The 11,949-nt window shown below is 50.0% G+C and overlaps 1 protein-coding gene across 1 annotated transcript in view; it reads left to right on the top strand.

The window, feature by feature from the left end:
- TRPC3 (transient receptor potential cation channel subfamily C member 3) overlaps window positions 1–11,713 on the top strand; it is a 38,327-nt gene extending 26,614 nt beyond the window's left edge. Inside the window, exons 9-11 of the mRNA XM_060179172.1 lie at window positions 5,947–6,030; window positions 9,154–9,229; window positions 11,589–11,713. Coding sequence (XP_060035155.1) covers window positions 5,947–6,030; window positions 9,154–9,229; window positions 11,589–11,713 — 285 coding nt within the window. The remainder of the gene's footprint in view (window positions 1–5,946; window positions 6,031–9,153; window positions 9,230–11,588) is intronic.
- Window positions 11,714–11,949: the final 236 nt, after the last annotated feature.

Genomic DNA, 11,949 nt, shown 5'->3' on the forward strand with positions numbered 1-11,949 from the left:
GCATTTCCCTTTACCACGTTCTTCCTGTAGAAACCTTTTCACTGGGCAGATGGTTTCTGTCACTGTACAGGCCTAAGCACACCTTCTGACAGTAATTATAAAGACCCCTTTATGGGGAGTCGGGCGGTAGTGCAGCGGTTAGAGCACGTGGCGTGAAGCACAAGGATCGGCATAAGGATCCCGGTTTGAGTCCCCAGCTCCCCACCTGCAGGGGAGTCGCTTCACAGGCAGTGAAGCAGGTCTGCAGATGTCTGTCCTTCTCTCCCCCTCTCTGTCTTCCCCTCCTCTCTCCATTTCTCTCTGTCCTATCCAACAACAATGACATCAATGATAACTAGAAACAACAACGGCAACAAAAGGGAATAAATAAATATATTTTTTAAGTCTTAAACAAAAAAGACTCCTTTATGATTAATCAAGAAATGTCTGCCACAGTGTCATTCCAATTAAGTCAGACTTTGATTTCTCTTTAAAGATGAGCTTCCTGGGGCTGGGTGGTGGCGCACCAGGTTGAGTGCACGTTACAATGGGCAAAGACCTGGGTTCAAGCCCCCAGCCCCCACCTGCAGGGGGAAAGCTTTGTGAGTGGTGAAGCAGGGCTGCAGGTGTCTCTTTGTCTCTCTCCCTCCTACTACTCCCTTCCCCCTTGTCTCTTGATTTCTGGCTGTCTTTATCCAAAATAAATAAAGAAAAATAATAAAAAATTAAAGAAAAGATGAGCTTCCTGGTAGCACTGTAGTAGCATGAACTTAGTTTTCACTAAAGGAAATGGCATGGAGGCAGAGGATGTGGGGGAACCTGAAGTGGTAGGAGGGAGGCAGATACGAGGCTGCCTCACCTGTTAGCCAAAAGGTGTGGAATTGTCCAGTGGCTGAGACACCTTAGGAAGTCACAGCATAGCAGCATCTATACCACAAAGTGTCTATACCACAAAGTGCTGAGTTGAAGGGCGGGGAGATCAAGACGGCATCTGTGCTGTCTCTCACTTTGGGAAATCCACATTCATTCCCCAGATGTAATGCCCTGGCATCTCATTCTTCTTTAATGCTCATCTTGGTGGGTTTTTTTTTACCTGGAGGTGGGCTCACACCCCGGGGATGTGCCCTCCTGGGACACGAGAGGGAATCTGCCAAGGAGGGTCAGCAGCAGTGGGCGCTGCCCAGCCCCCAGGGAGATAAGTGAACTCACATGGGTGCAGAGCCCTCCTCCCCTCCAGCTCCCTGCACCAGCCCCCAGGGAGATAAGTGAACTCACATGGGTGCAGAGCCCCCTCCAGCTCCCTGCACCAGCCCCCAGGGAGATAAGTGAACTCACATGTGTGCAGAGCCCCCTCCAGCTCCCTACACCAGCCCCCAGGGAGATAAGTGAACTCACATGGGTACAGAGCCCCCTCCAGCTCCCTGCAACAGCCCCCAGGGAGATAAGTGAGCTCACATGGGTGCAGAACCCCCTCCCCTCTAGCTCCCTGCACCAGGCCCCAGGGTGATAAGTGAACTCACATGGGTGCAGAGCCCCCTCCCCTCTAGCTCACTGCACCAGACCCCAGGGAGATAAGTGAACTCACATGTGTGCAGAGCCCCCTCCAGCTCCCTGCACCAGGCCCCAGGGAGATAAGTCAACTCACATGGGTGCAGACCCCCCTCCAGCTCCCTGCACCAGCCCCCAGGGAGATAAGTGAACTCACATGGGTGCAGAGCCCCCTCCAGCTCCCTACACCAGCCCCCAGGGAGATAAGTGAACTCACATGGGTACAGAGCCCCCTCCAGCTCCCTGCAACAGCCCCCAGGGAGATAAGTGAGCTCACATGGGTGCAGAACCCCCTCCCCTCTAGCTCCCTGCACCAGGCCCCAGGGTGATAAGTGAACTCACATGGGTGCAGAGCCCCCTCCAGCTCCCTGCACCAGACCCCAGGGAGATAAGTGAACTCACATGTGTGCAGAGCCCCCTCCAGCTCCCTGCACCAGGCCCCAGGGAGATAAGTCAACTCACATGGGTGCAGACCCCCCTCCAGCTCCCTGCACCAGCCCCCAGGGAGATAAGTGAACTCACATGGGTGCAGAGCCCCCTCCAGCTCCCTGCAACAGCCCCCAGAAAGATAAGTCAACTCACATGGGTGCAGACCCCCCTCCAGCTCCCTGCACCAGGCCCCAGGGAGATAAGTGAACTCACATGGGTGCAGAGCCCCCTCCAGCTCCCTGCACCAGGCCCCAGGGAGATAAGTGAACTCACATGGGTGCAGACCCCCTCCAGCTCCCTGCAACAGCCCCCAGAAAGATAAGTCAACTCACATGGGTGCAGACCCCCCTCCAGCTCCCTGCACCAGCCCCCAGGGAGATAAGTGAACTCACATGGGTGCAGAGCCCCCTCCAGCTCCCTGCACCAGCCCCCAGGGAGATAAGTGAACTCACATGGGTGCAGAGCCCCCTCTAGCTCCCTGCACCAGGCCCCAGGGAGATAAGTGAACTCACATGGGTGCAGAGCCCCCTCTAGCTCCCTGCACCAGCCCCCAGGGAGATAAGTGAACTCACATGGGTGCAGAGCCCCCTCCCCTCCAGCTCCCTGCACCAGCCCCCAGGGGATAAGTGAACTCACATGGGTGCAGAGCCCCCTCCAGCTCCCTGCAACAGGCCCCAGGGAGATAAGTGAACTCACATGGGTGCAGAGTCTCCTCCAGCTCCCTGCACCAGCCCCCAGGGGATAAGTGAACTCACATGGGTGCAGAGCCCCCTCCAGCTCCCTGCACCAGCCCCCAGGGAGATAAGTGAACTCACATGGGTGCAGAGCCCCCTCCCCTCCAGCTCCCTGCACCAGCCCCCAGGGGATAAGTGAACTCACATGGGTGCAGAGCCCCCTCCAGCTCCCTGCAACAGGCCCCAGGGAGATAAGTGAACTCACATGGGTGCAGAGTCTCCTCCAGCTCCCTGCACCAGCCCCCAGGGGATAAGTGAACTCACATGGGTGCAGAGCCCCCTCCAGCTCCCTGCACCAGCCCCCAGGGAGATAAGTGAACTCACATGGGTGCAGAGCCCCCTCCAGCTCCCTGCACCAGGCCCCAGGGAGATAAGTCAACTCACATGGGTGCAGAGCCCCCTCCAGCTCCCTGCACCAGCCCCCAGGGAGATAAGTGAACTCACATGGGTGCAGAGCCCCCTCCAGCTCCCTGCAACAGCCCCCAGAAAGATAAGTCAACTCACATGGGTGCAGACCCCCCTCCAGCTCCCTGCACCAGGCCCCAGGGAGATAAGTGAACTCACATGGGTGCAGAGCCCCCTCCAGCTCCCTGCACCAGGCCCCAGGGAGATAAGTGAACTCACATGGGTGCAGACCCCCTCCAGCTCCCTGCAACAGCCCCCAGAAAGATAAGTCAACTCACATGGGTGCAGACCCCCCTCCAGCTCCCTGCACCAGCCCCCAGGGAGATAAGTGAACTCACATGGGTGCAGAGCCCCCTCCAGCTCCCTGCACCAGGCCCCAGGGAGATAAGTCAACTCACATGGGTACAGATCCCCCTCCCCTCCAGCTCCCTGCACCAGGCCCCAGGGAGATAAGTGAACTCACATGGGTACAGATCCCCCTCCCCTCCAGCTCCCTGCACCAGCCCCCAGGGAGATAAGTGAACTCACATGGGTGCAGAGCCCCCTCCAGCTCCCTGCACCAGCCCCCAGGGAGATAAGTGAACTCACATGGGTGCAGAGCCCCCTCCCCTCCAGCTCCCTGCACCAGCCCCCAGGGGATAAGTGAACTCACATGGGTGCAGAGCCCCCTCCAGCTCCCTGCAACAGGCCCCAGGGAGATAAGTGAACTCACATGGGTGCAGAGTCTCCTCCAGCTCCCTGCACCAGCCCCCAGGGAGATAAGTGAACTCACATGGGTGCAGAGCCCCCTCCCCTCCAGCTCCCTGCACCAGCCCCCAGGGGATAAGTGAACTCACATGGGTGCAGAGCCCCCTCCAGCTCCCTGCAACAGGCCCCAGGGAGATAAGTGAACTCACATGTGTGCAGAGCCCCCTCCAGCTCCCTGCACCAGCCCCCAGGGAGATAAGTGAACTCACATGGGTGCAGAGCCCCCTCCAGCTCCCTGCACCAGCCCCCAGGGAGATAAGTGAACTCACATGGGTGCAGAGCCCCCTCCAGCTCCCTGCACCAGCCCCCAGGGAGATAAGTGAACTCACATGGGTGCAGAGCCCCCTCCAGCTCCCTGCAACAGCCCCCAGAAAGATAAGTCAACTCACATGGGTGCAGACCCCCCTCCAGCTCCCTGCACCATCAGTGGAGGAAGGGGGACAAGTTTCTTCCAGAGAGGAGGCTACAATTGGAGTGCTGTACTCTCTCGGGAGGTGTGCCCCTGAAGCGTTTGTCTCCATTTCTGCTTACAGACAGCTTCCTGTGCACTGGGGCCTCCGCCATGCAGGGTCTACCACTCCGGCGCCACTGTGTCTTTCTGATAGAGACAGACAGGATGAGCCCTGGCAGCACAGAGCTTCCCCGAGAGCTGCAGCACCCTCCAGGGCACAGGGGGGTGTGGCCGTTTGGGTTTTACTGTTAAAACTGTTCATGGAGCTGTTTAAATGTCCTCAATGTCACCCATGTCACATACATGCACTTTGTGTGTGAGAGCTAGTAAACCTTTGGAGAAACTGCGATTTCCTGCTCTTCTTTTCAGAGGGAGGAGACTGGGGAAGTGTGGGCACCCCTGCAGTTCTCCTCGGCCACACTGCCCTCTGGTGGAGCACAGAGGCATTGCATCTGTGGACCCGATGTCCGAAAAGGACTCGGCCCTTCCTGCGGCTCCAGGTGCCACCCCAACCTCGTTACAGTGGTGGCAGGCAGTGAGCAAGGGACACAGGCGGCCTGCCCGTGACCACAACGTGCCCATGAGGCCAGGCGGGCCTGCTCACACGAAGGTCAACCTTAGAAAGCCCCTTTTTTATTTTATAATTTTTATGTATTAAAAGGAAACATTGAAAAATTCATGTGAAGTGAAATAAGTCAGAAACAGAAGGATGAATATGGGATGATCTCACTCTCAGGAAGAAGTTGAAAAACAAGATCAGAAACGAAAACACAAGTAAAACCTGAAATGGAATTGGCATATTGCACCCAAGTAAAAGACTCTGGGGTGGGTGGGTGGGGAGAATACAGGTCCATGAAGGATGATAAATGACATAGTGGGGGTTGTATTGTTAAATGGGAAACTGGGGAATGTATGCATGTACAAACTATTGTATTTACTGTTGAATGTAAAACATTAATTCCCCAATAAAGAAATAAATTTTTTTTAAAAAGGAAACATTGATAAGACCATAGGACAAGAGGGGCACAACTCCACACAGTTCCCACCACCACATCTCCGTATCCCATCCCCTCCCCTGATAGCTTTCCTGTTCTTTATCCAGAATCATTATGGGGTGCAGAAGGTGGGAGGTCTGGCTTCTGTAGTTGCTTCCCCGCTGGACAGGGCGTTGGCAGGTCGATCCACCCCCTAGCCTGTCTCTCTCAGAAAGCCCCATTTCTAAGCCAGTTCTCTGCAGATATGGTGGCCTTGCTTGGGAAAGGTCCTGCTTTTCACAGATGTTTCAGGGTAACTACACCAAAGGCCACCTCCAAGTTGGTGTAGGAGGGGCTTTGGCTGAGGAGCAGGTGGGCCAACTGGTGATTAAGCCAGGGGCCCGGGAACAAGGGTTCAGCGTGAGCCAGCTGCTTAAAAAGCTTCATCTGTGAGCCGGCTCCCTTTAGTACAGTGACAGCACTTCGACAAAGGCCTGTGGCTGTTCACATGGGTCTTCCCTTTGCAAGCACAGGAAACCATTTGTAAAACTCAGCTTCCACAGAATGCTCCTTGGAAATGTTGACTCCAGAAATGCCACCCAAGAGAATCAGTGGATTCAACTTTTGACTTCCAGATGAATGTATTCTGGTTTACTGTGTTAACTGTTTTTTCTCCTAGATAAACCTCGTCACTCAGTCTAACTCAGGAGTTTTTGAGGCACACAGTTTTAACAGCATCCTCACTCAGCCCACACGCTATCAGGTGAGCTCCGTCAGTGGCTGGTCCATTTTCTTCATCTGTCTGTAGCCTTGCTCCCTCTCCCAGAGTGGGGTGCTGACATGAGAGACTTAGGGGAAGCCTGCTTGCTGCAGACCTGGGTTCCGGTCGCAGGCCAGTCCTGCGTGTTACCTCATCATCGGTGCTCAGTGCGTCCCTGAAGGAGGAGTGGGTGTGTGCGGGCCCAGACCTGCCCATGGGATGTAGTGCATTTCACACCTTACAGGGACTGGTAAGTGGCCCTTTCCTTTCCATGTCTGGGTTCCCTCTTCACCTGCAGTGACTCCATGAGGAATGACACCCCTCCGATGTGACCTTGACATCATTCATGAGCCACTTCTCATAATTTCTACTTACTTAAAATTGAGGGGGGCCAGGTGGTGGCGCACCTGGTTGAGCACACCTACTACAGTGCGCAAGGACCCGGGTTCGAGCCCCCAGTCCCCACCTGCAGGAGGAAAGCTTTGCGGGTGGTGAAGCAGGGCTGCAGGTGTCTCTCTGTCTCTCTCCCTCTCTGCCACCCCCTCCCCTCTTGATTTCTGGCTATCTCCAATAAATAAAGATAATAAAAAATAAAGAACTGAAGTCTGTTTTCTGTTCCTGCTATATGAGCACTTTAGCTCCAAGCCACTTTCCTTTATTATATTTTACTGAGACCTCTGGTATGTGTGTGAGTGTGTGTGTAACAGGTAGGGAATTGTGACTCCATGTGGCATGCACACCCACCTGAGAAGGTCAGTGCCATCTTCAGTGCCCCCCACTGGCCCCACCCCCCAATCGAGAGGAGGTTATTGTCCTCAGATTTGAGTTTCTCAACACATTGCTTTGATTTAATTTTTTAATATTTATTTATTTTCCCTTTTGTCGCCCCTGTTGTTTTTATTGTTGTTGTAGCTATTGTTGTTGTTGTTGTCATTGTTGTTAGATAGGACAGAGAGAAATGGAGAGAGGAAGGGAAGACAGAGAGGAGGAGAGAAAGACAGACACCTGCAGACCTGCTTCACCGCCTGTGAAGCGACTCCCCTGCAGGTGGGGAGCCGGGGGCTCGAACCAGGATCCTAACACTGGTCCTTGCGCTTTGCGCCGCATGCGCTTAACACACTGTGCTACCGCCCGACCCCCAAGACTTAGATTTCTTGCATATGTAAACATTTCTAATAATGCGTTGCATAGATGTGGTGGTTATTGTTTTTTTTTTCATTTTTTATTTATTCCCTTTTGTTGCCCTTGTTTTATTATTGTAGTTATTATTGTCGTCGTTGTGGGTAGGACAGAGAGAAATGGAGAGAGGAGGGGAAGACAGAGAGGAGGAGAGAAAGACAGACACCTGCAGACCTGCTTCACCGCCTGTGAAACGACTCCCCTGCAGGTGGAGAGCCGGGGGCTCGAACCGGGGTCCTTCCGCTGGTCCCTGCGCTTTGCGCCACATGCGCTTAACCCACTGCGCCACCGCCCGACTCCCGGTATTGGCTTTTATACAAAGTTTCTTATTTCATGAAGTCTGCAACTTGGATTCTTCACTCACTGCTGCTGCTTGTAGGCCTCATCCATACTGTTTCGAGTGGTCATAGTCCATTAGCTCAACACTAATGCTGTCTGCGGCACAGAGGCAGAACATTCTTTTTAACATGTCAAGGCTTATTTGTCTAGCGTCCCTGTTGAGGTTTGTTAGACTGCTTTCCAACTTTTTTTGTGTGTGTCAATTTGGATAGAATTATTACAAATGTTCCTGTCTCTTTGTCCAAGTATGAAAAATTTATTTAGGCTCTTTGCAGAGAAATGAACTGCAGGAGTTTAGCTTTAAAAGATAATGCCGGGGAGTCGGGCTGTAGCGCAGCGGGTTAAGCGCAGGTGGCGCAAAGCACAAGGACCGGCATAAGGATCCCGGTTCGAGCCCCCGGCTCCCCACCTGCAGGGGAGTCGCTTCACAGGCGGTGAAGCAGGTCTGCAGGTGTCTTTCTCTCTCCCTCTCTGTCTTCCCCTCCTCTCTCCATTTCTCTCTGTCCTATCCAACAACGACAACAACAATAATAGCTACAACAATAAAACAACAAGGGCAACAAAAGGGAATAAATAAATAAAATAAATATTAAAAAAAAATTTAAAAAGATAATGCCAAGGGCTGGGGAGATAACATAATGGCGTGCGAAAGGCTCTTAGGGCTGAGGCACTAGGGTCCCAGGTTCACCATAAGCCTGAGATGAGCATGGTTCTTGTCTCTCTGTGTTTTTGTCTATAGATCTCTCTCTCCCATTAAAATAAAATTAGGGCAGGGAGACAGCATAATGGTTATGCAAACAGACTCTCATGCCTGAGGCTCCTAAGTCCCAGGTTCAATCCCCCACACCACCATAAGCCAGAGCTGAGCAGTGCTCTGGTGTTTCTGTGAGTGTGTGTGTGTGTGTGTGTGTGTGTGTGTGTGTGTGTGTGTGTGTGTCTATGCATCTCTCTCAAAAATAAAATTAATTTTAAAAATAATAATAAAATTAATATAAAAAACTAATGCCAAATTGTTTTTCAAGTTACTTGTCTATGCTGGTGCCAGCAGGTGCAAAAGTTCCATTCATTCCCACCCTAACACTTGACAGTGTTGACCTTGTTAATATTCCCTTGTTTGTATTTCCATTTCTGTATTTCCATTTCATTCACATTTTAATTTTTATTTATTTATTTATTTATTTATTTTGGAGACATAAATTGAAAGGGAAAGGAGAGAGAGAGACCTGCAGTCCTCTCTCACTACACATGAAGCTTCCCCTTGCAGGTGGGGATGGGGAGGTTTGTGCACTGTAACATATGTGCTCAACCCTGTATGCTACCACCCAGCCCTTATATTCATATTTTTAAATGATGAGGAAGGTGATATCTACAAATGATAATATAGTGTTAGTGTAATTGAAAGAGAATCATGAGTTGAGGTCTTCCAACTTCGCTAGATAAACAAAACTTTTTCATTCCTGAAGCAAAAAAAAAGTTTGAGGATCAGCAATAAGTCACAAAGTTCTGGGTGGTTCTTCAGTAGGTGTGGGGATCTCTGTGGGAGTGGTTTCCAGGTTACTTGTGTATTTCCCTGGTGATGTGATCATTTCTGTTTGTCTTGCCCAACAGCAGATAATGAAAAGACTTATCAAGCGGTATGTCTTGAAAGCACAAGTCGACAAAGAAAATGATGAAGTGAATGAAGGTGAGCACCTCTGAACTGGAGAAATAATCCCTTTGCAGCCAACTTAACAGACCTGGAAAACTCCCTACTGGAGGAGACTCAAAACATCCAGTCTCAGGACCAGCTGGGGGGTCCTCTGAGACTTACTGAAGGACCTCATGCATTTCTAAAACTCTTTCAGAGATCAGTTCTTTGAAAGGTCAGTGAGAAACAGTCTGTCTCCACTCAGGACACCCGACTGGCTTTGAGAATGGGAGGGCACTGTCCTCCCGGGAGCCTGAGGCCCTTGTCACAGATGGTGACTAGATCTCAGGTTTGCTCTAGACGGTGCACCTGCGTGTTGGCACTATTCCCGTGGCACAGGTAAAGTAATGGCTGGCTCAAACAGATTTCACTCCTTGGAAAGATCTCTGCCTTGTTGTTCAGAAAGAAATCTCTGACCTGTTTTTCTCTTCTGCTCTCTCTCTTGACTTCTACTTCCATGTGCCCATCTTCCCAGGATTACACTAGACCAGGCATCTATCGGGATCATAAAAAAAAAATTTTTTATGATCCCGATAGATGCCTTAAAAAAAATTAAAAAAAATTTTTTTTCTCTTAAAAAAAATTTTTTTTTAATCCCAAAGATTTGTTTATTCATTAAGGATACAGAGAGGAGAGAGAGCCAGAGCATCACTCCTGCACATGAAATGCCTGGGGTCAGACTCAGAATATCATGCTTGAGAGTCCAGTGTGTTATCCACTGTGCCACTATAAAAAAAATCCAGACAAGGCAGGGCAGGGGAGCCTGAACAATAGGCATAGTGTTGTGGGGAAAAATGCAACTTTTTCCTCCATGTTGATTTATTTATTTTATTTTTATTTTTGCCTCTGGGGTTATCACTGGGGCTTGATGCCTGCACTATGAATCCACTGCTCCTAGAGGCTATATTTTTCCCCTTTTGTTGCCCTTGTTGTTGTTACAATTATTGTTATTGCTGTCATTGTTATTGGGTAGGACAGAGAAAAATGGAGAGAGGAGGGGAAGCCAGAGAGGGGGAGAGAAAGACAGACACCTGCAGACCTGCTTCACCGCCTGTGAAGCGACTCCCCTGCAGGTGGGGAGCCAAGGGCTCAAACTGGGATCCTTATGCCGGTCCCTGCGCTTTGCACCATGTGCGCTTAACCTTCTGTGCTACCCCCCAGCCCCCCAGGATGATTTTTTTCTTAAGTTGCAATAAATACGAAAACTGTCCCTTCCAACACTAAGATGCTGCCAGATTTTTCTGCATTAATAAGAAGAGGAAATGCTAACTTGGGCAAAAAACAGTGAGGCATTTTAAGAGTGACTTGTAGGTATGTGTCAGGGTACAAGGACTTTTTCTATGTGTGTATTTGTTTGCTAAACACACTGATTTGTTTTCAGTAAGGCTTTGTTTTGCTAGGATTCCCTTTCATGTTGGTATTGATCTTGATGACTACAGGAGCCAGAAGAATTCCTTGTAGACAGACCTTCCCACAGAAAAACATGTTCTCAGAGTCAGACAAGTCCCAGGACAACGCTCCAGTCCAATTTTATTATTAAATGTTTCGCTGGGCTACTTTTAAAAAATTTATTCTTAGTGGTCCAGGAGGTGGTGCAGTGGATAAAGCACTGGGCTCTCAAGTATGAGGTCCAGAGTTCAGTCCCCAACAGTACACATGCCAGAGTGATTTCTAGTTCTTTGTCTCTGCCTACCAGGCTTCATAAATAAATAAATATTTTTAAATGTATATAATAGGGGGCTGGGCGGTAGCGCAGCGGGTTAAGCGCAAGTGTCACAAAGCACAAGGACCGTAAGGATCCCGGTTTGAGCCCCCGGCTCCCCACCTGCAGGGGGTTGCTTCATTAGTAGTGAAGCAGGTCTGCAGGTGTCTGTCTTTCTCTCCCCCTCTCTGTCTTCCCCTCCTCTCTCCATTTCTCTCTGTCCTATCCAAAAATGATGTCAACAATAATAATAACAACCACAACAAGGGCAACAGAATAGGAAAAATAGCCTCCCGGAGCAGTGGATTCGCACTGAGCCCTAGCGATAACCCTAGAGGCAAAAAAAAAAAAAAAAAAATGTATATAATATATAACTTATTTTTTATTAGTGACTGAATGATGGTTTACAAGATCATAAGAGAATAGGGGTATAGTTCCACACATCTATGCCCTAGGCTAACAACAGTAATTTTCATAGTCTTTGCAAGAGACCTGTATATTTTTAGCAATATTTTTTCAGCATTTTCATGGAAAAATATGAAATAATTATTTGAATACTTTATGAAGCAAATGTGTTCATACTGTATGATTTAGCCTTTTTTTTCTAATCTAACAAGCAGATTACTGATTATCTGTTTAAATCAAATACTACAGGTGAATTAAAAGAAATCAAGCAAGATATCTCCAGCCTTCGTTATGAACTTTTGGAGGACAAGAGCCAAGCAACTGAGGAATTAGCTGTTCTGATACATAAACTCAATGAGAAGCTCAGACTATGACCCACATAGTCAACGACTGCCACCTCTCCAGATTCAAAGGAGGTCTCGAAACTTGACATCAGGCTCAACCTGACGCCGTTGACTGGCTACGGAAGAAGGGCAAACGCTAGAAGAAGAAGAAATGAGAAGCTGAACCCTGGTGTGCCAAGATGTGAATGATTCGGAGCCTGGGGTTATGGCTAACATGACAGCACAAATGTGGACAGTAATCTAAGTATGAAATACTTGAAAACCTG

This window comes from Erinaceus europaeus, chromosome 19 (assembly GCF_950295315.1).
Source record: "Erinaceus europaeus chromosome 19, mEriEur2.1, whole genome shotgun sequence".
Classification (NCBI taxonomy): Eukaryota; Metazoa; Chordata; class Mammalia; order Eulipotyphla; family Erinaceidae; genus Erinaceus; species Erinaceus europaeus.